Below are 26987 nucleotides of genomic sequence, written 5' to 3' on the forward strand. Positions count from 1 at the left end.
TCAATTTGCCGGTTTTTTTTTTAGTTTTTCGTAAATAACTTGTAAACGGCGGCGCATAGCAAAAATTGTTCTTATACATAAATAATTAACATAAAATTGCCTACAAGAAAAATATAGTACACTTTTTCGCTAGGATCAATATTTAAAAAGATACTAAAGAGAGAAATTTAATTATAATCAATCTACACATAATAGTAACTTTATTTTTAAGATTGGGACGTATAGTTCTATAAATAAAATGTCTAATTATCTTCTAAAACTACAAAATCATCATCATCATCATTGCTGACGGTGATTTCGATGGGGGCTCCGTTAGTGCATGAGCCAGAGCATACACCGCAGACACTGGTGCACCAAATTCCTGCTTTCCGGCAGCTGCATCGCGCCCCACACCCGGTCGTGCATCGGCAAAATATGGTGTTGAGAATGGAGTCAGGTGCCACTGGGTCGTTGGTTGTCACCCTTTTGACGTTTCCTGCAGTAGTGAAGTCGACAGTAGCATTATTGCAACGCGACATTAATGCCGACTGCATTACTGCCGCAATTGTCAAAATCAATGTTGCTTAGTAGATATTTGCTATTTGCGACAGTAATGCAGTCGACAGTAATGTCGCACTGCAATACTACTGCATTACTGCCCGAAAAATTGCCTTTTCGACTTTTCCTGAACTAGTGCAGTCGACTGTAACACTATTACAGCGCAAATGTCAAAATCAATGTTGCTGCGCGATTTTCGTCATTTGCGACAGTAATGCGGTTGGCAGTAATGTCCCGGTGGAATACTGTAGCAGTAATGCTGGCGTAGTCTGAATCCAAACCGTACCTTAAGGCTGATATGAAAGATGTAGTAGTAGAAATTTTCGCTGTCTTCGGGTAAGTCTCGGTAGCTCAGTTGGCTTGGCAGAACAATGGGTTGGTTCCAGAGTGAATATAATCTTTTTTGTATGAAAATTTATGTAGATTATTTATGTTTATGAATATTTTTTTGTTATGGGCCACCGTTTACGAGAGGGAGCATAAAACTGATTATAACTAACTTACCGGCTTTAATATCTTTTTTACTATTGATCCTAGCGAAAAAGTGTACGGAATCTTTCTTGTAGGCAATTTTATGTAGATCACTTATGCATCAGAACATTTTTTGGTATGAGCCACCGTTTACGAGTTATTTACGAAAAACTAAAAAAAGGGACCTTTAAACCCCCCTCCACCCGTTAGCACACCCCCCATCCACCAGTACTTTCAGTATGTTGTGTAAGGCACCTTGACCTACAACTATGCCAAAATTCGCTCATACACGAATTATTTCCTCTGTGTGGCTGTTTTTGGTCTTCATTTGGTGGCCTAGCATGCGCACGTGCACGTCTACGCACAGTCGCACGCGGACTCCGTAAAGAATTACTCATGCTATACTGGGCTGGGCCCGGGCTGAGGCGTCCAACATGTCGTTTTCTAGAACGGCCGATCAGTGATCACGTGGTGCTTTCCATTGAAAACAAAGCACTGGAAGCTCCGGCCCTGCCTCTGCCCGATCTAGCGCGAGTTTTTTCTCGTATGTACGCGCACGCAACTTAGAAGGTTAAAGTCGTTTCATTAACATAAAACGCTCAATGTTGCCATTCGATTAACAATGTTGATATTACAAATATGTATTTCATTTTAAGTAAAACTCCTTAATCATAAATGTAATGTGATTATGAATATTATGATTACTTATTGTATACAAAATTGAGGCTCATGCAAGTTTAAGCAAGGTGCACACTGGCTATAAACCAGTGAAATACGAGCGTTACACGCGGACGTATAGCTTGAGGAGTTTATTGCATGTGGGGATGATTGTATAAATATACATATATGCGCCTTTAGACTCACAGATACGTTAAATTTTGGAGGTAACTGAGGGTTTCTTTTATTTTTTTGTCATTTATATACACCGTGTTTTTATTGAATTCCGTTAACTTCGGGGTATGGTTAAGTACGTTTAAGAGAACTAAATGGCATAGTTAATTCTCAAAAAAATTTTTTTTTTTTTGCTTTTTTTGAAAAAAATAATTAAGTTTAAAAAGTAATTAAATGTAGCATATAGCGTTGTTGTAACACGGGCATTACATTTAACTCAACCAAACAATTGAAATCTGTGACATATCAATGTCATTTCGAACATCGATCGACCGAGATTGTACTTAAGTTTAATAGCAAATGCATGAACTCATTCTAAACACTAATCAATATGTAAACCGGCCCTAAGGCAAGTGTACACGCTTGTAGAGGCCTTATAGGAAAAAAATAAATTATTGATTATCTCCGAAATGGAGTTAATTAGAATATCGGTGTCTTTGAGACAGTTACTTGATTTAAGCTCGTGAATGCACCCCTGAAATTAACGGAAATCAAAAAAAAACACGGTGTATACATATATTGTGACCTTTTTTGCCATTTTTGTGTTATTTCTAGTCAGGATTGCGAGCTCTTTTCATCCTTAAAAGGAGAAAAAAACTTTCCTTTTTGTTACCGCCATGCAAAGTATATGGGAAAATGGTAACACAATAGGAAAAAAACTTTGGGACATTTTTTTTATCCCATTAGGCTCGAATTTTCTACTCAGAATCACGAGCTCAAATCACGAGCTCTGATTCTTAATGAATGAAAAGATATTTCTTGAGGCCGATTCTGATGTAACAATTCGTTAAGGTTTTAATCTTGTTATGATACGACTTTAACGATCGCTTACGCTGATTGGTGCACGTGAAATGCAATGGGAGTCGTGTCATAATTAGGCACCTCGCTCGTACTTATCGTTGCCCTTGAGAAGCAGACTTCTCTACAGGTGAACTTTGTTATAACTACGGCGTAGCACTACAAGCGTGGGCGCAGCGTAGCCAATTTCAGTTACAGCTCCGCTTAGAACCCAATTCGAGTTTTATTTATTCTATCTGTATCTGATATGATGTCAGTCAGTGTCAAAAGTAACGTTTTTGGTTGAATAAATGTCACTTTTGATCATATCGATCGAATCGGAACAGATCGAATAACTAAAAACTAACGAACGTGCACGCACATCAAAATTATATCTGAATAATGTCATTTAGTTATCGTACGGCTTGCGTCAATACACGTACGGACAAGTACGATCGAAATACACGATAAATTCACCTAAAAAAGTAAGTTTAAGTAAGTTTTAATGAAACAAACATGCTAGAAAAGTTATCCAATAGCCACAACATCATAGCTTTTATCCCCGATACGCAAACTTTCTAGTGGAGTTCATTTTAGAATTTATTTCAGTTGCATTCGGAAGATATTGGTTGGTTAGTGTGGGTACGTTCGCCTGTGATAGGTATTTGCGTAATGGAATTGACGTGAAACCCAACATTCCATTTAGGAAATAGTGCCGTTCATATGTAGGTAGGTACCTATATGTGCAGTGCGTACCAGTAAAGGCTATGAGATATTTTCTTGACGCCGTTATGAAATTTATCTGAATATCTTTTGGTCTGGCAAGAATAAATAAATATTAATTCTAAGTTGCGAATAGAAATAGGTACATTATAATTTTTAGGTACTTATACTAACTATATCGGATCAATTGAAACGTAATTGTCACAAACTTACGATATGAAATTATGATTTTATTAAGTTCCGCGCTTCTGTGCACTCAGATAATACACAAACCATTTAGATAATACAAAAACATTTACTTACTTATATCTATTAGTGTGTCGTGTAGGCAAGTTAATCTTTATTATACTACAGATCGAATAAACCCCTAACTCGAAAGGCATGAATGATTTCTTCATCTTGTTGTACCACGTTTGATACATACAGTCACGCTGATACAATAATAAATAACGAATAAACTACATAAGTAGATACTTACACCGCGAAGACACCACACGAAAACAAATATATTCCACACAGCACTGAATCGACCCCGCATGTCGCTCGAAAAACATCTAGGTAAATTACGTCATTTGCATGCAATATTTGGGCACGCGCTGCGACTCGGTTTTAGGCAAATTGCTGGGAGCAACCGGGCGTGTTTTATTTATGCCCAAATAAAAATTGCCCAATTCCGTCGGCTGAGCACGAAACTGTCGGAATTTAGTGGCTCGCTGTCGCTTCGAGGCCTACGCGAATGGTTTTTATGGCCTAAACGGGAGTTCGGAAATCGGGGCAAAGTGTTTGGTTAACCCTTAATGGGCGGAGGGGTTCGGAAAGTAATTTTCGCGGTTGTTATTTTTTGTGGCGTTTTATGTCGGGGGTAATGTGATGTTCACGCGTTTAGAGCGTTTATAGATGCGTAAGCGCTGTTCAAATGTATGTTTTATATTGAACAATTTAGCGCGTACAATGCGAACATTTACCTACATACCATGAATAGAAATACAGTAGAATCCGTTTATTATGACTCCGCTTATACTGACCAACCGCTTACTATGACGTAATTACTGTGCGAAGTTTGGTTTTCATATAAAATTCTTTGTAACAAATTCGGATAATATGACTTCGCTTATAGTGACAAACCGCTTACTATGACCTAAAAATCCTATTTCCATGAAATTATGTCCGGTTATACTGACACATTCGCTGATTTTCGTGGCCGTCATAATATCTTTCCCTTCGAGGACGTTTGGTGCGTTCGTCTCGTGTAAGGTATTTTAGTTTTGACAAATTGATATTCGTTACAAGTTTAATAAAACTCGTTTCTCATAAAGGAATTTGAGATTAATTTGGAAAACAACAAAAATAAGAAGTTATACAGGTATGTTTTATATGACATCCGCTTAGTATGACGTGTTTGTCACTTCCCTTCGATGTCATTATAAGCGGATTCTACTGTACATATTTACTTTGACAAATACATTAAAGAAACTGTGATAAATGATGTACAGTCAGCGTCGATAGTAGCGGATCAAACAACACGCCAAAAGTATCTGCCACCCTGCAATACGTTTTCAATAGAGATACATATATCTTTATAGTTCACGTTCAAAAGTGCATGTTTAATTATGCTACATAATATGTGTTCTCTTTCTGTTAAGCTATTAGAGAATGGTAGATACTTTCGACTCGTGGTCTGATCTGCTACTTTTGATGATAACTGTACCTTTATTACTGTATATGTATTTACTTTAGCGGTGATATTGCATTTCCTCATCCACGACCAAATTACTTATCTGAGCCACACCAATACACTTATTAAAGTTTTCTCCCATCGATCAAAAACGATCCGTAATTCGCTCTCAAACTAAACTAGTCCATCCACAATTGACACAACTGACGGGCACGTAAGACCAATTTGGACACGTCGATCTCGCAGATCCACTTCCATTAGTTAACTAGCATTGTCAAAAGCCACTCTGTTGGCAAAACCACCAAAACAGTTGAGAATTGAAGGCTGTACATGACCAATTCTATTGGATCTTTGACTACTCATTGGTATAGTTGTGGATGGGGTAGTTTTAAGGGGTCTGGTTGGTCTGGTGGTCTGTAACGCGTTTAAGTCGTTCATCTCGGAATGGTATTACGGTATGAGTCCCTTCGTCCCTTTCGCACCTTTCGGAACGTGTTACCGGGATTAGGGGTGTCGCCGAATGATTTGTGGCTTAGCGGACTTAGGATATTTATGACGGCGGGAATATTGACGGAAACTTGGCAATTCGACTGTGTACGATTATTTTGTGTAGTTGTATATACATGTTCAGGGTTCAAAATATCCGCTTTTTGCTGGGTCTGCGGATATTGCATTTTTTTAATAAAAAAGGAATTCGGCTTTGGCTCTGTACAAAAAAGTCTTGCCTGGGATACCCTTATAATTATTTCTGCTTTGCTTAATTACACGGAATTTTAACTAGAGATGTGATGTGTGTTCGATAGTTATAGTCAGTAATAAATATAGCTGACCAAGCGTTAGCGAAGTCTTATGTTTAAATAGTGTTCAACTTCTTCTTTACTCTAGGCGAAAATGCATCAGCTTGCTGCCATTCCACCTTTGCCACCGCTGTCGGTCCTGAATTGGACTTACGAGTCATTTACGAAAGTGCTTCATTATTATAAACACTGTTTTAACCATCGTAATGTATTATTGATGTTAAAGGCCAATCTGCTTCTTCATCAACCTAGCGTTTTCCCGGCCTAGCGCCATGGTCCGCTTTCCTGCTGAATCTTTTTCACTTCGCCCGGTCTTCGGCATCCTCAGTGCTTCGGCATTCTCTTCCATGTCCGCTGTCACGACATCCAGCCAACCAATGATGTTGATATTTTTTTGTGTTTCGACCTTATTATCTAAGTACATTAACCGATTGCGGGGGCTATCAAAACCGCTGCAAACATTTCTTGGTCAAACTCTACGCTCCCCCAAGTACGCTTTCCTCGCAGATACAACGATAATGCCAAAAACAAAGGTCGATAATGCTGGTAACCCTAAGAGCTGGTAATATAATTGAGTCGGCTTTCAATTTGATTCGCATCCTCGTCCGGCGGGAGTGTCGGTGATAATTCGCCCGAAAAATATAAAAAGGAAGCTTTGGGAGCAGCTGTCAGAGATATTGGATTACCGCGAGCGGTGGTGTGTGGAACATACCTTTTTAGTGGGTTTTGACCGTATTGAATTTTCACTGCGACATATTGGATGGGAACTGTCCCATAACATACCATCCCATAGCTTTCAGACGCAAATAGGAAGCTAATCACTAAACTAGGAATCAGATTGTAAAACCCGGAAACCTGTAGCGGCTTATTATTGTGAGTTCTATGCACAAAGATATATATGTATATGTACTTATTTCTTGTGAATTTTTAATAGGTACGAGTAAAGTGATGTTAAAGTAATGGCTGTATACTCTTTCTCGTTCTCATATCTTTATATGCACATAAGCTCGATACTCACTATTTATGTTCAGGCAGTGACTGCCGATCAAACACTTATTTTATTATTCTCAATATAATAGGTACAGTCATCAGCAATAGTATCTTACACAACTAGGGCCGCAAAAATATGTGACGCGTTCTTATTTGGAGCGCAATAAGAGCGCGTCATATATTTTTGCGGCCCTAGTTGTGTAAGATACTATTGCTGATGATTGTACCTACTGAAATAAAATGTTAATACCTAATTTACTTTTTAACGTTACACTACTGTAACAAATAATAAACTATACCTATCTAAAAATGTTTTGAATGTTAGTACCTATCATCCAAAAATATACCTACATTGTATCTCTATAAAGAAACCAAAGACATACCTAACCAAAACACCTATCGAGTTGTCTTTCAATGAACTCCATCACTCCAAAAGTGGCTTAAAAGATTTCTTGCAATTAAATTTCTTTGAAAAATCACACTTCAGCCGTCGCTCGTAATTATTTCGAACAAAGAAACTAAAGCGAAAAATCTAATTCAATATGACTTTGATATAGAGTCCTCGAGCCTTTAAAACAATGATCGGCAAACAAGGCATTACGAGTACAATGGTGCTTGTGACATCCCTACCCACTGTGAGACTTCGTGAGGTTAACTTCTTTTAGAAAATGCACGGGAAAATCCATCTTATCCTAATCATAGGAAAATTCAAAATCAAATGCAGTAATTTCACGACAGTCGGAGTGCAACATCCTTACCTTCTGTTCTCAACCGTATTTCGCTGTTTCTATTGAACATTACGCTCAAAACTGAAGTGTGAAAGAGATAACACAAGTCTTTTTTTGTTTTTTAGATGTAGGACTAGGGTTGTTACCGGTAGCTCCGCGGACTCCCAGTCTGTCGCACAAATAGAGAGCCCTTACGAATTCGGCAGAAGTTTTGTAATATCACTTACTTTGAAAGAACTTAAATTTAGCTTTAAATTGAAGCACATACGCCATTTTTAATTGAAATGGTTGTATAGGGTTGTGCATTGTTGAATTTGCGACGCTTTTGAAATAATTGCTTGTTAAAATGTTAGTTTGGAGTGTTTGCGCTGTTGAAGTGTATTGTGATTTTTGTAGAGCTTTTAAACATTGTTTTAGTTATTATATTGGTTCAAGGGCATTTAGGCATTATGTAGATTTTATCTTGTATTCAGCGATCATGATTAAAAAAAAATGGATTTAATGAATTTTATCTATCTATGTCAAACGGTCTCTGAGAAAAACGTAGTGATTCCATAAGTTCTCCGTCAACAAAGTTTTGTACGGAGGACTAAAGTTAGAAACCCTCAAACTAGAAACTAGAACATATCTTGATACACATCTAATTCGCATTAACGTATTTTCATAAACCACAATCACTTACCCAACATCACCTTACTCCCGATATAAAAAAACAAATCAGCATTAAAACACCCGGTGTGGTATCGCATTTCAATTTGCTCTGCTAATTCGCCCCCCGAGGCCGCGGTAACCCTAGCGCCGTGTGACAATGGCTAACGATGCGACACCGACTGCTGTATCTCTGTAGTGGCTATGCTATGTACAGATGTAGTGCATAATTATTTTCCTTCGTATTTTCACGGAAACGTGTCTTGCTATTTCGGTCAGTCTCGGTACAAAAAGTACTGAGGTTGATTGAAATAGCATGACAAATACGAACCTTTACGAGAAAATACGACGGAAAACAATTATCCACTACATCTGTAGTCTTTGGTTCTTATGACTTTTAATGAAGGAACACTAGAAAATTAAAACGGGTTACTTTAAACCGAAAGTTGATTTGAACTTCTGGTTGAATACATTTGATATTAGGTATGGAACAAGCCAAACTATAAGTTCTGACAATGATTCGATTCGCTACAGAACGGGCTGTTGATCTACATATTTTGACCACAAATGACTAAAGTAGGTAATACTAATATAATCTTATTCATCATCATCATCATCTCAGCCATAAGACGTCCACTGCTGAACATAGGCCTCCCCCTTGGACCTCCATTCGTACCGGTTGGAAGCCACCCGCATCCAGCGTCTTCCGGCGGCTTTAACAAGGTCGTCCGTCCATCTTGTGGGTGGACGTCCTACGCTGCGTTTGCTAGTCCGTGGTCTCCACTCGAGCACTTTTCGACCCCATCGGCCATCTTCTCTGCGCGCAATGTGGCCTGCCCTTTGCCACTTCAGCTTGCTAATCCGGTGAGCTATGTCGGTGACTTTAGTTCGTCTACGGATCTCCTCATTTCTGATTCGATCACGCAGAGAAACTCCGAGCATAGCCCTCTCCATAGCTCGTTGAGCGACTTTGAATTTTGAGATGAGGCCGATAGTGAAAGACCACGTTTCGGAGCCGTAAGTCATCGCTGGTAACACACATTGATTAAAGACTTTCGTCTTGAGGCACTGAGGTATGTCGGACGAAAAGACATTACGTAGTTTCCCGAACGCTGCCCAACCGAGTTGGATTCGGCGGTTGACCTCCTTCTCGAAGTTGGACCTACCTAATTGGACTACTTGTCCTAGGTAGATGTACGAGTCAACAACTTCGTGTACCGAGTTCCCAACAGAGACTGGGATGGGCACAACATTGGCATTTGACATAAGTTTCGTCTTGTCCATGTTCATTTTCAAGCCCACCCGTTGTGAAACTCGGTTGAGGTCATCGAGCATCATGCTGAGTTCCTCCATCGACTTTGCCATGACTACGATATCGTCGGCAAACCGAAGGTGAGTGATGTATTCGCCGTTGATGTTGATGCCAAGTCCTTGCCATTCCAGGAGCTTGAAGGTGTCTTCCATTACGGCAGTAAACAGTTTCGGAGAGATAACGTCTCCCTGCCTTACGCCTCTTTGCAATGGAATCGCCTTCGTGCTCTGCTCCAGTACTCGGACCGACATGGTGGCGTTACTATACAAATACTTCAACACTTCGATGTACCGATAGTCAATATGGCATCGCTGAAGAGACTCAAGCACCGCCCATGTTTCCACCGAATCGAAGGCTTTCTCATAGTCCACAAACGCTAAGCATAATGGTAAGTTATACTCTTCGGTCTTCTGTATAACTTGCCGCAGCGTATGGATGTGGTCTATGGTACTATAGCCTTTTCGAAACCCGGCTTGTTCGGGAGGCTGGAAGTAATCAAGTCTGTGTTCGAGACGGTTCGTGATGACCCTTGAAAACAGCTTATAGACATGGCTCAGAAGCGTGATGGGTCTGTAGTTCTTCAATAGGCTGTTATCACCTTTTTTGAAAAACAGCACCACCTCGCCTCTATTCCATGTTTCAGGCGTTTTGCCCTCGCACAAGACGGAATTAAAGAGCTTCTGGAGGACTTTAAGTACCGGTGTTCCACCCGCTCTCAGAAGCTCTGAAGTGATTCCGTCTTTGCCCGGCGCCTTGTTGTTCTTAAGCTGCTTCAGGGCCATCCTAATCTCGTACAGACTGATGTCCGGGATATCTTCGGCATAATGTCGGGACAGCTTGGCTCTTGGATCTCCTACCAAGCTGTCGACGGGCTTTGCGATCGAAGTGTATAACTGTCCATAGAACCTCTCGATCTCGCCTAAAACCTCCGCTTTGCTCGACGCTATGCTGCCATCTTCCCGTTTCAGCTTCGTCAGCTGGCTTTGCCCAATAGACTTGTCCTTTGCGAACACTTTGGAGCCTTGGTTTCGCTCAATAGTCTCTTTAATACGGTTAGTATTAAAGAGACGCAGATCATGTCGCAAGGACTTAGATATACGTCTATTGAGTTGCCTATATGACTTCGCGTCATCGGGAGACTGCAACTGTAGCGAGCGTCGTTCAGCCATGAGGTTTAAGGTTTGCTCGGTCAATTTCTGAGGTCTATCTTTACGGCGGGGTCTAAAAAAACTTAGACTCTACTGTGTGGACAGTTTCCACTAGCCCGTCGTTGATTTCGTCCACTGAAGCCAAGTTCTCTAGGCAAGCAAAGCGGTTAGAGAGCTCGAGTTGAAAGCTTTCGGGGTTTTGAACATGGGCTCGAGTAGGTCGGAGCGTAGACTTCATCAGGCTGGACCTTTCAAGTTTAATATTGATATTCAGTGAGCCTCTTACGATTCGGTGATCACTACCGGTCTTTACCCTGTTGATCACAGAGACATCGCTGAATATCCGTTTCTTGTCGGTCATGATGAAGTCTATCTCGTTTCTCGTGGAACCGTCAGGACTCATCCAGGTCCATTTCCTGTGAGGCGGCTTCTGGAAGAAAGAGTTCATCACGAAGAGTTCCTCTCTCTCCAGAAAGTCGGCCAGCCTCTGACCCCTAGGGTTCCGTTGCCCATACCCAAATTGCCCCACTCTCAACTCATCACCGCTTCTCTTGCCCAACTTTGCGTTGAAGTCCCCCATAACAACAGTAAATTAGGTTTTAGAAGTATGTATGGCCCTACTTACGTCCTCATACATAGCCTCTACTTCATCATCGGAGTGTGACGAGGTCGGTGCGTATACCTGAATGACCTTCAGCGAATATCTTTTGGATATTCTGAGTATTAGGTATACGACCCTGCTCGACACACTGTCGATGGTTATTATGTTGTTTATGAGGGACTTGTGAACGAGAAACCCGACACCACCTTGGGACTGTTGGTCGCCCTCCCGGTGGTAGAGCAAGTTACCAGACTTCAGGGTTGTCGTGTCCTCCCCCTCTCTACGGACTTCGCATAACCCTACAATATCCCAGTGTAACCTGCTCAGTTCCTCTTCCAGCTTGCAGATCTTTTCGTCAGTCCTCATAGTGCGTATGTTGTGTGTTACCAGGGCCAGTCGTCGTCGGGGTGGGTAGCCGGATCTTTGCCGGAGATTCTTAGCACCCCTGACCCCGCTAATGCCCTGACCGCTACCATAGCCAGAGCACCGGGGGTCGCCGGAACCTCGGGGCCGTGGTTTGATTGTGCTCTGCATGATGGGGGGTGAATGCCGCAACATACATATTCTTTCCCTCCTGTATATAACGCTGTTTCATCCCAATACTCCTTTTTATCTCAAAACTCAGTTTAAATTTCTTTCCTCCATTCGTTGCTCGCAAAATCTGCTACTGATTCCCCCTCCTTCTTCTTCAAAATTTTACATTAACTCTTTCAGTTTTCGCGCTGTCCGGCTGTGGAATGCTCTGCCTATTGATATCAAACGTGCTAAATCACTCTCTATTTTTAAAAGCCTCTTAAAAAATCATTATTTGTCTCTTTCATAAATTTTTCAATTTTTTTTAACTCCTTATTGTTTTATAGCCTCCTTTGTCATCTATATATTTATTTGTTATTTATATAGTAATAAATGTAGTATATTTTTATTTCTTATATTTGTAGTATATGTATTTTATTTTATTTTTATTTTTATTATTTGTTTTATTTTCGCACCACCCGTTAACTTTAATTTGTTTCGCCTTCTCACTATCTGAAGGTTGTCTGGAAGAGATCGCTGTTTAGCGATAAGTCCGCCTGTTGTTACCTACATATTTGTACCTGTTCATACTTTTGTACCATTTCTTTTGTAGTGTGCAATAAAGCATTTTATTATTATTATTTGTATCTCCTTGGATATCACGGGCCTATGATCCCGGTTTTTTGATAGGCTTGCGTGGGGACACAGATCCAACACGTAGAGGCCCCTTGGAGAGCTTTTATGTCATGTAGAACGCCTGCTGAAACCCGTTCACAGGTGCAACAATAAACACCCATGAACCGGTCTCAGCAGGCATTGGAACTATTGTAGAAAAAGAGAACAGTATACCGGTCTATGGATTGAAGTTTGGGTGGACTATGAGACTGGGTTATTACAAAGACGTACGGACACCTGCCATAACAATGTTTTCACAAGTTATCGAGGCAGGCGGTGACTTGCCGCTGACTAGATGGGCCCCTGAAACTGCCGACGTGAAGACGACCAGGGGCAACAACGGTGTGAGCGGCTCAGGGGTGTCGAGAGGTGTGCGCCGCTTTCTACCCAGTGGCTGTTACCAGCCACTGTGCCACCTCGCGTCTTATGCATCTTTCACTTCCACCCCTGGAGCATATAGCTCTAGCGACTCCTCTCTGGACGGCCAATTAAGGCAAGCCAGAGCTGAGAGTCCTGCGGGTCCCCTTGGGGTCCACTCCGACCGACGAAGACACGCCGGAGACGGAGACCCTGACCTACTCTCGGGAGCACTCGGGTCCGTGGGGTCGTTACTCCCCAACAGCTCGCCACAAGCTGCCCTGCGGGCTTATTATTATTATTATTAATGCCATAATCGCCACGCTTGGCAGGCGGGTTGGCGATCGCAGTCGAGTACACCGAATTTGAGGGACGCTGCTGCCCGTCCACCGGTGGTCTTGGACGTAGTTTCAGGACATATCCGGGTCCTGGACGTAGTTTAAGGACATACCCGGGTCCATAATCTTATTGTAGCATTGCTACTCTCTATACACATCTATACATATTTCAAATGTATCTGTATGGCACATTTGGTCCGGGAGACAATCAGAGTGGGGGGCAATATTTTATTTGTTAAGTTAGTTTTACTCATTCTTAGGTTTATTTTAGTTTATAATTTGTATGTTTAATCTGTTTTATTCTATAGGTATTTAAATTTATTAAATTATAGATTACCAATGTATCTACTTACCAATATACACATATGTAGTTTGATGGACCTTACAAAACAGGAAAATGATAGCAACTTGACCTTTTAAAAATCTAATAAAGACATTTAATAAAAGCTTGTGAACAAAATAATAAAACAAAAAACAAGCACCGCACCCTCCAAATGGGGGTTTGTCACTCCGTCAATCAGTCCGCGTTGGAACCAAACCGAGTGGAAGACGCCACTTTATTGTGACGCGTTTAAAAAATTGCTTGTGACGCACACAAACAGATATTAAGGTGCAGCGGGTTCAGCCAGCAGTTTTTGAAAAATCATAGGGTTTTTTTAAATCATAATACGGAAAATTTTAATAGCAATCTTGAGGCCTTTCTTTAGTTACTTCATCGATTATATCATAAAACGCTTGTACAAAATCCAAGTAATCGAATTTTATTATTTTTTGTTAAAACTAAATATGTATCACGAATCCTGATCGAAATTCTGTTCTCTTGAAACTAATTAGTGTGAGTATTCTCTTGAAACTAATTAGTGTGAGTACTTTTTTTGTACCGATAGCAAGATTAACAGCCCACTGTAAGTTTGAACAAAACGTCAAGTGTTTAGATGAAGCTACATATCGAAATATCGAACAGTTAAATCAAATTCAATTACGAGTACCTACTCATTCACTACTGTTTTTCTATGTAACCGCCAACATTGGGAAACGACCAAATTATCACGAAAAATAACAAATGTTCTCGAACATACTCAATTCCTTACAATATTAATGCGCAAGTTGGCGTTAAGTTTTTCATCACATGATTAGGGGTAAATTACCCCCCTCTCCCCTTTGCCCCCTACCCTCCGCTCCTGGGATCCGGCAAATCCTCGGTTATCCTCGCTAAGACCCAGAGAGCTTTCTTAGAGGCTAAGAAATCAAATATGGATATTGGATGTGGCATACACGCATTTTAGGTTCAACATTTTAACAATTGACATGATATGTACATTATGATATACATACTTACATATTCTAAACTTAGTTGATTTTCCATTTTGACGTGATTGATTAGAATATAATACCGGGTGTGGCCTGTAACACGAGCAAATAATTAAAACATAGATTACATGTACTCCTCAAAAGGTGACACTTTTGTTCAACAACTTTTAAAAATTATGAAGTATTTAGACACCCCATTTTTCATAAATAAATATATCTTCAACGGACGCCATCGCCACGCCATATCATTGTGATTGACATTGCTTGTCACGCCTTAAACATAACAAAATTCGCAATACATTGCGTCTTAGAATAAACTTTAAAGTGTATTAAAAATTACCCCACAAGTTATTTTTAAAAGTCGCTGAACAAATGTTGGTCAGTTTGAGGAGTACAGCCTACAGTTAAATTTTTTGCTCATGTTACAGGCCACACCCGGTATTATATTCTAATCAATCACGTCAAAATGGAAAATCAACTAAGTTTAGAATATGTAAGTATGTATATCATAATGTACATATCATGTCAATTGTTAAAATGTTGAACCTAAAATGCGTGTATGCCACATCCAATATCCATATTTGATTTCTTAGCCTCTAAGAAAGCTCTCTGGGTCTTAGCGAGGATAACCGAGGATTTGCCGGATCCCAGGAGCGGAGGGTAGGGGGCAAAGGGGAGAGGGGGGTAATTTACCCCTAATCATGTGATGAAAAACTTAACGCCAACTTGCGCATTAATATTGTAAGGAATTGAGTATGTTCGAGAACATTTGTTATTTTTCGTGATAATTTGGTCGTTTCCCAATGTTGGCGGTTACATAGAAAAACAGTAGTGAATGAGTAGGTACTCGTAATTGAATTTGATTTAACTGTTCGATATTTCGATATGTAGCTTCATCTAAACACTTGACGTTTTGTTCAAACTTACAGTGGGCTGTTAATCTTGCTATCGGTACAAAAAAAGTACTCACACTAATTAGTTTCAAGAGAATACTCACACTAATTAGTTTCAAGAGAACAGAATTTCGATCAGGATTCGTGATACATATTTAGTTTTAACAAAAAATAATAAAATTCGATTACTTGGATTTTGTACAAGCGTTTTATGATATAATCGATGAAGTAACTAAAGAAAGGCCTCAAGATTGCTATTAAAATTTTCCGTATTATGATTTAAAAAAACCCTATGATTTTTCAAAAACTGCTGGCTGAACCCGCTGCACCTTAATATCTGTTTGTGTGCGTCACAAGCAATTTTTTAAACGCGTCACAATAAAGTGGCGTCTTCCACTCGGTTTGGTTCCAACGCGGACTGATTGACGGAGTGACAAACCCCCATTTGGAGGGTGCGGTGCTTGTTTTTTGTTTTATTATTTTGTTCACAAGCTTTTATTAAATGTCTTTATTAGATTTTTAAAAGGTCAAGTTGCTATCATTTTCCTGTTTTGTAAGGTCCATCAAACTACATATGTGTATATTGGTAAGTAGATACATTGGTAATCTATAATTTAATAAATTTAAATACCTATAGAATAAAACAGATTAAACATACAAATTATAAACTAAAATAAACCTAAGAATGAGTAAAACTAACTTAACAAATAAAATATTGCCCCCCACTCTGATTGTCTCCCGGACCAAATGTGCCATACAGATACATTTGAAATATGTATAGATGTGTATAGAGAGTAGCAATGCTACAATAAGATTATGGACCCGGGTATGTCCTTAAACTACGTCCAGGACCCGGATATGTCCTGAAACTACGTCCAAGACCACCGGTGGACGGGCAGCAGCGTCCCTCAAATTCGGTGTACTCGACTGCGATCGCCAACCCGCCTGCCAAGCGTGGCGATTATGGCATTAATAATAATAATAATAAGCCCGCAGGGCAGCTTGTGGCGAGCTGTTGGGGAGTAACGACCCCACGGACCCGAGTGCTCCCGAGAGTAGGTCAGGGTCTCCGTCTCCGGCGTGTCTTCGTCGGTCGGAGTGGACCCCAAGGGGACCCGCAGGACTCTCAGCTCTGGCTTGCCTTAATTGGCCGTCCAGAGAGGAGTCGCTAGAGCTATATGCTCCAGGGGTGGAAGTGAAAGATGCATAAGACGCGAGGTGGCACAGTGGCTGGTAACAGCCACTGGGTAGAAAGCGGCGCACACCTCTCGACACCCCTGAGCCGCTCACACCGTTGTTGCCCCTGGTCGTCTTCACGTCGGCAGTTTCAGGGGCCCATCTAGTCAGCGGCAAGTCACCGCCTGCCTCGATAACTTGTGAAAACATTGTTATGGCAGGTGTCCGTACGTCTTTGTAATAACCCAGTCTCATAGTCCACCCAAACTTCAATCCATAGACCGGTATACTGTTCTCTTTTTCTACAATAGTTCCAATGCCTGCTGAGACCGGTTCATGGGTGTTTATTGTTGCACCTGTGAACGGGTTTCAGCAGGCGTTCTACATGACATAAAAGCTCTCCAAGGGGCCTCTACGTGTTGGATCTGTGTCCCCACGCAAGCCTATCAAAAAACCGGGATCATAGGCCCGTGATATCCAAGGAGATACAAATAATAATAATAAAATGCTTTATTGCACACTACAAAAGAAATGGTACAAAAGTATGAACAGGTACAAATATGTAGGTAACAACAGGCGGACTTATCGCTAAACAGCGATCTCTTCCAGACAACCTTCAGATAGTGAGAAGGCGAAACAAATTAAAGTTAACGGGTGGTGCGAAAATAAAACAAATAATAAAAATAAAAATAAAATAAAATACATATACTACAAATATAAGAAATAAAAATATACTACATTTATTACTATATAAATAACAAATAAATATATAGATGACAAAGGAGGCTATAAAACAATAAGGAGTTAAAAAAAATTGAAAAATTTATGAAAGAGACAAATAATGATTTTTTAAGAGGCTTTTAAAAATAGAGAGTGATTTAGCACGTTTGATATCAATAGGCAGAGCATTCCACAGCCGGACAGCGCGAAAACTGAAAGAGTTAATGTAAAATTTTGAAGAAGAAGGAGGGGGAATCAGTAGCAGATTTTGCGAGCAACGAATGGAGGAAAGAAATTTAAACTGAGTTTTGAGATAAAAAGGAGTATTGGGATGAAACAGCGTTATATACAGGAGGGAAAGAATATGTATGTTGCGGCATTCACCCCCCATCATGCAGAGCACAATCAAACCACGGCCCCGAGGTTCCGGCGACCCCCGGTGCTCTGGCTATGGTAGCGGTCAGGGCATTAGCGGGGTCAGGGGTGCTAAGAATCTCCGGCAAAGATCCGGCTACCCACCCCGACGACGACTGGCCCTGGTAACACACAACATACGCACTATGAGGACTGACGAAAAGATCTGCAAGCTGGAAGAGGAACTGAGCAGGTTACACTGGGATATTGTAGGGTTATGCGAAGTCCGTAGAGAGGGGGAGGACACGACAACCCTGAAGTCTGGTAACTTGCTCTACCACCGGGAGGGCGACCAACAGTCCCAAGGTGGTGTCGGGTTTCTCGTTCACAAGTCCCTCATAAACAACATAATAACCATCGACAGTGTGTCGAGCAGGGTCGTATACCTAATACTCAGAATATCCAAAAGATATTCGCTGAAGGTCATTCAGGTATACGCACCGACCTCGTCACACTCCGATGATGAAGTAGAGGCTATGTATGAGGACGTAAGTAGGGCCATACATACTTCTAAAACCTAATTTACTGTTGTTATGGGGGACTTCAACGCAAAGTTGGGCAAGAGAAGCGGTGATGAGTTGAGAGTGGGGCAATTTGGGTATGGGCAACGGAACCCTAGGGGTCAGAGGCTGGCCGACTTTCTGGAGAGAGAGGAACTCTTCGTGATGAACTCTTTCTTCCAGAAGCTTCCATTTTGACGTGATTGATTAGAATATAATACCGGGTGTGGCCTGTAACATGAGCAAAAAATTTAACTGTAGGCTGTACTCCTCAAACTGACCAACATTTGTTCAGCGACTTTTAAAAATAACTTGTGGGGTAATTTTTAATACACTTTAAAGTTTATTCTAAGACGCAATGTATTGCGAATTTTGTTATGTTTAAGGCGTGACAAGCAATGTCAATCACAATGATATGGCGTGGCGATGGCGTCCGTTGAAGATATATTTATTTATGAAAAATGGGGTGTCTAAATACTTCATAATTTTTAAAAGTTGTTGAACAAAAGTGTCACCTTTTGAGGAGTACATGTAATCTATGTTTTAATTATTTGCTCGTGTTACAGGCCACACCCGGTATAAGATATCATAAATAATGATCCAAGAGATCAAATGTTATCTATTGCTGTAAATGAAATTCAATTAAGTACTTACCTTGTACTTTCATGATGTAAGCTGTAAAGAGAAGATACACACACTTGGAATCATTTGTGTGTCTTTTCATGTTTTTGTAGACTTCTAACGCATGTAAATAATTTTTAGATCCAATTTCTTGTCACGCAAGATGGATTTACGTCAAACAGATCACTGTGTTACGTCTTTCCTGTAGACATACACAAGTGTTAAGGGCTATTAAGGTTAATTTTCTTATTTAACCCTTATCAACGTGAAAAGGTCCTCCTTTTATTTAGAGAACTATGATAAAATCATTACTTACATGTCCACAAGCTGTTAACTATTGCCCACAGGAGAGAAAACTAGTGTGTTCGCGCGAACTGTACACTTTTCTCTCCTGTGGGCAATAGTTAACAGCTTGTGGGCATGTAAGTAATGATTTTATCATAGTTCTCTAAATAAAAGGAGGACCTTTTCATGTGTATAAGGGTTAAATAAGAAAATTAACCTTTATAGCCCTTAACTCTTGTGTATGTCTACAGGAAAGACGTAAAACAGTGATCTGTTTGACCCATTTAGAACCGTCACGTGTTAAGCCAGACTCCAGTCAGCAAGTCATGTCACAAAAAGTCTCACTGGTTAAAAAATTCTATGAAATTAAATCCAGCTAAATGAAAATTAAAGAATCGCATAAAAATAATAAAAAATAACGTGTGATAGGGCTTGGCCTATGTTGGATGGCCATATTTTTGAGTTAAAATGTAATTTTTTGTTTTGGCCTGTTAGATGGCTATATTTTTAAGTTAAAAATGTATTTTTTTTGTTATTTGTTTTGACAATGTCTATAGAAACTAGAAATCACTCATTATCTTATCGCACCGATTCCCACATCCTCGCCAAGTAATTAGATTCCACTCGGAGTGGTGTAATTCTCACAAAATGGAAGATGTATCGCATCTAACCTGTTTTGGCAAATTATCTCGTGGATTATTCACCGTCTCGCGGGACTCGGCTTCAGCCAGACCGCGTTTTAAAAACGCGCTTTGATCGCGTTGCGTTTAGGAGATTTAAATACCTACTTTAAGGTAACTTTAAGTGCCTGCTTATGCTGTGCGGGTAAGACAATGATTTCAATATCGTACATGTAAAAAAAAAACCGGGCAAGTGCGAGTCGGACTCGCGCACGAAGGGTTCCGCACCACGATGCAAAAAAAAAAAGCAAAAAGAAACGGTCATCCATCCAAGTACACGTCCCGCCCGACGTTGCTTAACTTTGGTCAAAAATCACGTTTGTTGTATGGGAGCCCCATTTAAATCTTTATTTTATTCTGTTTTTAGTATTTGTTGTTATAGCGGCAACAGAAATACATAATCTGTGAAAATTTCAACTGTCTAGCTATCACGGTTCGTGAGATACAGCCTGGTGACAGACGGACGGACGGACGGACGGACGGACAGCGAAGTCTTAGTAATAGGGTCCCGTTTTGCCCTTTGGGTACGGAACCCTAAAAACAACTATTTTCTGATCGGAATTACATTAGTATCTTTTGTACATCTATATTAAAAAAAGAAATTATAAATAGTCAATTAAAGTGGAGGCAATCAGTGTTACGCTTCGAGCACTAAGTGTAATAGATAAGTAACTAATAAAAGTAATAAATTGAATCTCAATCAGTTGGATTGGACTCTATAAATTGTTAAGACAGCGTAAAATTGGCCGCCGCTCCAATCCGTACATCACAAGATTTCGCTACAATTTTCTATTAAATTTTGATTGAAATTTTAGTTTCGTTTATCGAACTTGTTATCTAAATTCTAAGTAAATAGGTAAATAACACATTTATTTTATGTTAAAAATACTAAAAGGTTGGTTTCCCATTTTGATGTTTTTTTTATTACTTAGGGCACATTGAAAATTCCTGGCCCCAATTTCACATCGGTGACAGGTGCGACGAATTGTAAAATCACTATTGCTGACGTCACAGGCATCCATGGGCTACGATTACCACTTACCATCGGGCGGGCCGTATTCCTGTTTGCCACCTTCATTGTATTATTTAAAAAAACTTTATTATATCGGAAAAAAACAGATATTTCTCCTGCGAAGTTTGTAACAATTGTCAAAGATTTAGAAGAATTGTAGGTAATTCTTGACAGGTAATGAGTTATATGTCGGAATTTCGTGACAATTGTAGTGTTTCTTGTGACAATTGTCATAAACTTAGCAAGAGAAATATCTGTTTTTTTCCGATATCATAAAGTTTTTTTTAATAATACAATGATGGTGGCAAACAGGAATACGGCCCGCCCGATGGTAAGCGGTAACCGTAGTTCATGGATGCCTGTGACGTCAGCAACAGTGATTTTACAATTCGTCGCACCTGTCACGTTGGTGAAACAGGGGCCAGGACTGGCCACTTAGAAAAAATAAGTCATCTCATATACTCGTATCAGAATCCAGAAACTCAGTGTGGCCCACGTCTTTATAGTTCGTTTTTTTTAGCATTAGAAAGAACTCCACAGAAGTAAGCGTACAGTTTTTATCAGGCTCTTTAATTGTTAATAATTATTGAATTATCTAATGTAGCACGGTCAATACATATAATTTACTTCAAATTATTACCGCTAAAAGTGCCGGATTTGGAACCACAAGCTTACTTCTGCGAAGTTCTTTCTAATGCTAAAATAAACGAACTATAGGTAGTCTTAAAAGTACCTATAAAATTGTTAAACTCGCAAAGGCTGTGTTAACGGAGAATAAAAATTTAGGATAATATATTCGTAATTCTACCAAACCCCCGCCCCGTCACATTGATTCTAACCATTTTCATCAATCTACAAGCAAAGCTGACACATGTAATTTCCATAGGAACATTCCACGTGTCTCAACCAAGTCTCAACCCTCTGTCAACTGCCAAGGGTATGAAAGTATGTTTTAACCCGACTCATATCGGAGCCTTTGGTTCTAAAGGAACATCATATCACAGAGTTCCATTTTTTCAACATATTTTCAGTAGTCATTAAGCTTTAACTTTCCCGTATGAAGTGTTTTAAAACATAAGCTGCGCTGACATAATTACGCAGGTAGAAACTTTTAAGTAGGTGAGTGCAGAGACTTACGGTTCTAATGTGTGTTTAAAAGTTGTTTGGAATTCATTTTGTATGGTTAATCATGTGAAGTAGACGCTTTTAATTACGCAGGTAGAAACTTTTAAGTAGGTGAGTGCAGAGACTTACGGTTCTAATGTGTGTTTAAAAGTTGTTTGGAATTCATTTTGTATGGTTAATCATGTGAAGTAGATGCTTTTAAGATGAAGGGTGTTTTTGCGTTTCGTCTTTTCGCTAATAGAAGTTAAAGGGAGGGAAAATTTGTTTCTGACAACGTAGTTATTAAAATTTCAGTGTTTTTTGTTACTTTGGTTGGATAACTTAGCTTAGAATTGGTGTGCAATCGATGTGACTTTAACATATAAATAAACATTACATACTTCCCAGTTCCTGTATCTTATAATAATTTCTACTAGATACGTGACACATGAATTTTTGTTACTATCACTATGATTCAATAATTAAATCTATAAAAAACGGATATTTTACGTATCATGCTTGTAGTAGGTTATTAGTAGGATAATAATGTTTAAAATTTCAAAGACCACACATACCACAAAACAATCCACTTAAAATAAAAGAGGTGATAGTTCATTGTTGCAAAATCGCTCCGAGCGCCCTTAAAACAGCTGGATAAAAGCTTCCATTCCCTCTATAGAGCCAGACAAAGGAACCAATTGCAGACCACCCGCTAAAGAGCCATTACACACTTCACACTGCACTAAACAATACATTTGTTATTATTTAACCCGGAGTAGCGAAACGCAAACAAACGAGCCAAACTGTAGGTAATTATGAGCCCCCTACAGTGAGAAACACCCCTTACTCAAGCGGCGGTCCATACCAGTCTAACAAGCTACCTATTGGTCTTAAAACTGCCCCTCGTTCTTTCTATACTCGTCTACTTGCGGAGGGTGAGGGGGATCAATGTTAAATGGTTGTTTTAAGTTAAGAATGACAAGGTTGCAAGTCGACATGTGTTTTTGATAGATTACAACCTTGTGAATTTTGGGGCGATTTTGTCGTTTAGTAAGCGTTGGTTTTCATTAAGTGATTGTTGTAAGATTAAATGGGCGAGAGCTAATTTGTTTGTAAATTGTTCGCTTAATTGTTGCCACTCGAGCTTGAAACTTATGGGTGAAGTGATATTAGCTGAGTGATTATTGGCTTTGCGGATCGTTTTTTAGGGTTCCGTACCCAAAGGGTAAAACGGGACCCTATTACTAAGACTTCGCTGTCCGTCCGTCCGTCCATCCGTCCGTCCGTCCGTCCGTCCGTCCGTCTGTCACCAGGCTGTATCTCACGAACCGTGATAGCTAGACAGTTGAAATTTTCACAGATGATGTATTTCTGTTGCCGCTATAACAACAAATACTAAAAACAGAATAAAATAAAGATTTAAATGGGGCTCCCATACAACCAACGTGATTTTTGACCAAAGTTAAGCAACGTCGGGAGGGGTCAGTACTTGGATGGGTGACCGTTTTCTTTTTGCTTTTTTTTGTTTTTTTTTTTGCATTATGGTACGGAACCCTTCGTGCGTGAGTCCGACTCGCACTTGCCCGGTTTTTTTTAATTTTTTGGCACTTTACATTTATGGATTACAACTCATAAGTTATCATAACGGTTTATACAAATTGTCCTATGTTCAATTTCACATTGCTTTTGAGTAGGACATTACTTGTACAATACACATGTGTGCACTAAATGTTGGATATTTTATTTAAATTAGGTATGGTAAGTGTCCTATGTTTAACAGCCACCTATGGTTGGCAGTCTATACATTGCTTGAAAATAAGATTGAAGGTCAACTAAAGGTAAATTCACTTTATATACCTATGTTATTGTAGTTCATCAAGTACAAACATATCCTGTTATTTTAACTCATTTGAAAAATTCGAATCCATAGCGCTATGTTGAAATATGTTTACCTTAGAAATTCGTAACATGTTTCAATATAGGTAAGTACCTAACATTTTTTATTCGGAGGCTTTCTGAATAACCACGATTGGGATCTCGATCTATCGGAGACTTACCATCAATTTAACCTCTAGCCGCCCAGGGACCTATAAAAAGGTCTCCTGTTCCATTCTAATTTGAACTTTGTGTTGACTAAATCAAAATTTCATTTTGCTTGGCAAGGTTTGACGTATGGGCGGCTAGAGGTTAAAATTTTGTCGACTCTAATATACCTATCGTTTTTGTCGTCTCTAATATATCTAATGTACCTATGTACCTACTCCAGAATTTACTTCTTTCACTTAAACCAATTTATTTAAATAAACTAACTAACACGTTTTCATGTAAACTCAATTTTCTCAAAGCCTGACACGAAAATAACCGTCCACTAATCCTAACATCCCAAATTTAATAACACCTCTATTATCACTAACATAATCAAAGAATATTATCGCCAACCCTGGCTAACATCGGACAAAAAACTCCTCACACGCTGTAGGGGACTTAGGGCTGCCGCGCTGAAATATTAATTCTACCCTTAACGATAAAAACTATTAGGAGGGAGAGGATTATGGGTGGATTATTATTTTAACGAAATTAGCTTACGATAGCCGAGGGACTTGGGATATGCATAGACTATGACGGAACAGACAATTCACTGGCGAGTTGATTTTTGCCATGATATCTTTATTAGTAAGTACACAAATAGGTACCAACCTTTAATATTTCTTTAAATTTGAATTGCTTCAATATAAAGATGTTTAATGGGTAAAGACCATTTGTGTATCTTAATTACAATATATATTTACAGTATTTACAATTTTCGATGAATCCTAACCTAATTGTTTCAATTAATTACTTATTATTTAGGGAGTTTATAGTAATTACTGAACCTACTGAACTTATTATTTAAGTTGGGATAGATTGTTCTAAGATCTTAGACTTAGATAAATTAATACGAGCAAGATGCACAGGGAGTGATGTCAAAAAGATATAAAATTGCTTTCAATTTGTTATTTTGAATCGGCCGCTAGATGAATCGGTTACTAATCTTGACTATGGGCCCGATTCGGATTTTGAAATAGACATCTATTAAACATCACCAAGATACGATAACGATATGTTTAAGATCTAACCTGTCAAATTTGACATTTGCGCGATTCTGGAGATACTCTTGAACGATTTCCACAGGATATGACTTAGAGATCCAATTCACATCTAATAGATATCTTACTCTATCTAACGTAAAAGTGACATTGGTTGCCCAAATTGCGCTGCAAAAGAGAACTAATTGATATCTAAACTATAACGTATCTAGAATGGATCTAGTACGTGTCATCTCTTGTGAATATCTTGAAGTTCGAATACGGCAGTATGTCTGTCATCACAAAGCTACATGCTACGCCGTAGGCCGTAGCAATGGTTTTTCCAACATGCAAACGTGAACCGAGGCGCATACATTATCGTGATTATTTCTTGTATGCAATTATACTCCTACTTAGTCCCTCATATTAAATATTATAGTTAGGTATTTCATTCAAAAAGTAGACTAAATATGTCAAAGTAATCACATCCAAACATTTTTTTTTTTATTATGCATGGGTTTACTCATGGCCACAGACTAGCCGAGGCGTAGACGTGGCCTACGATGGAGCGAGCTCGCCCAGAAGGTGCCTGTTCACTCTTGATTTGAAGGTTGCCGGGTTATAAGAGCACGGAAATATATGGCAAATTTATCTTGCTAACTCTCTTACATTTTATATAATTTATACGCTGGCACGTCTGTGTCGCCGCTCATCACTGCGAGATTTCATAGCACTCACCCACTAGAGGGCTTATTAAAAGTAAATTGCGAAAATTGCAGTGCAAATGTGGCCCGGCGCTGTGTTCGGCTAACCAGCTTAACACCACCAACCTAACTTGATCTATCGTTCCCTTGCTGTTACTTCTAATCACAGCTCAACTCTAATTGGCGATAAATTCCAAACGACCAATGCCTGACCTATTACTCTGTACATTTTCTATGCAGTGATAGCTCATTCATATTGGTCCATAAGTTTCGCACCCCTGTACTTTAGGGGTATATCAAAATGATATTTAATCTTTGAGTTATAACAAGGCAGCTTAGGGGTGGTAATACTGGTTGGAGTGGTGTTATTTTTGATATTTATGGGTCAAGATGTGGATAATCCTTGGATTTGGCTGGTAATGTGTTTGGGAGGATGATTTATCATTATTTGTTGCGTGATTCATTAGGTTGCCTACCTACACATTTGTTCATCGGAATCGAAGTTTAGGAATTTAGCTTTGACTTATAAGTCATACCAAAAATTATTGTGAATTGGCAACATTTCAAAATTTGTAAAGTAGGCTAAATCGAAAACCATTTCGGTAGGTAAATATGCTTATAAGTTATTTTATTTTTTCCCATTTTTTTTATAATCGCATAATAGCGTAAACTGGAATTGTGGGGTCATTACCGTGGCTGTATAAGATAAAATATTTTATGTATAAAATTTGAATTACTTATCTCTATCAAGCCTTTGCTTCTTAAAGAAGTACCTATGTAACGCGACAAATCGCTAGTTTGTGTATTAACTAAATCTTATGTATAATTTGTATCAGGTGTGGTTCCAAAACCGGCGGGCGAAATGGCGGAAAGCGGAGCGATTGAAGGAAGAGCAGCGGAAGCGGGAAGGCGTTGAAGTGCTTCCGAAGAGGGACCCTGCGGATGATAAGGTAACATGAGAGTCCTTGGAGTAAAGGATGAGTCACGCTAGAACAGTCCGGATTCAGGGGGCCTGCGGCGAAAACCGAAATTCGCGTATTGCGGGGATCTTTCACTTTTCACCAATGAAGGCGTAATTAGTGTAACAGAGAAAGATGCCCGCAATTTGCGAACTTCTATTTTCACGGTTATAGCCCAGGCCGAGGCGTCCGACACAACGTTCTCTAATAGAAAGCCACTTGCAAGCATTGGTGATCACGTGACACTTTTTTTTATAGAAAACGAAGTGTTCGACGGCTCGACCCGGACCCGGTCCCTTCTAACATAGATCATCCTTAAGTCGTTACAGAAATAATAGTTTTGGGGTATTCATGAAGTTCAA

General features: G+C 39.5%; 1 protein-coding gene across 1 annotated transcript in view; it reads left to right on the forward strand.

The window, feature by feature from the left end:
- The window catches only part of LOC134672828 (dorsal root ganglia homeobox protein), a 118882-nt gene that overhangs the window by 49035 nt on the left and 42860 nt on the right, over positions 1-26987 (forward strand). The window contains exon 6 of the mRNA XM_063530783.1: positions 26503-26616. Within this exon, the coding sequence (XP_063386853.1) occupies positions 26503-26616 (114 nt within the window). The remainder of the gene's footprint in view (positions 1-26502; positions 26617-26987) is intronic.

This window comes from Cydia fagiglandana, chromosome 17 (genome assembly GCF_963556715.1).
Source record: "Cydia fagiglandana chromosome 17, ilCydFagi1.1, whole genome shotgun sequence".
NCBI lineage: Eukaryota > Metazoa > Arthropoda > Insecta > Lepidoptera > Tortricidae > Cydia > Cydia fagiglandana.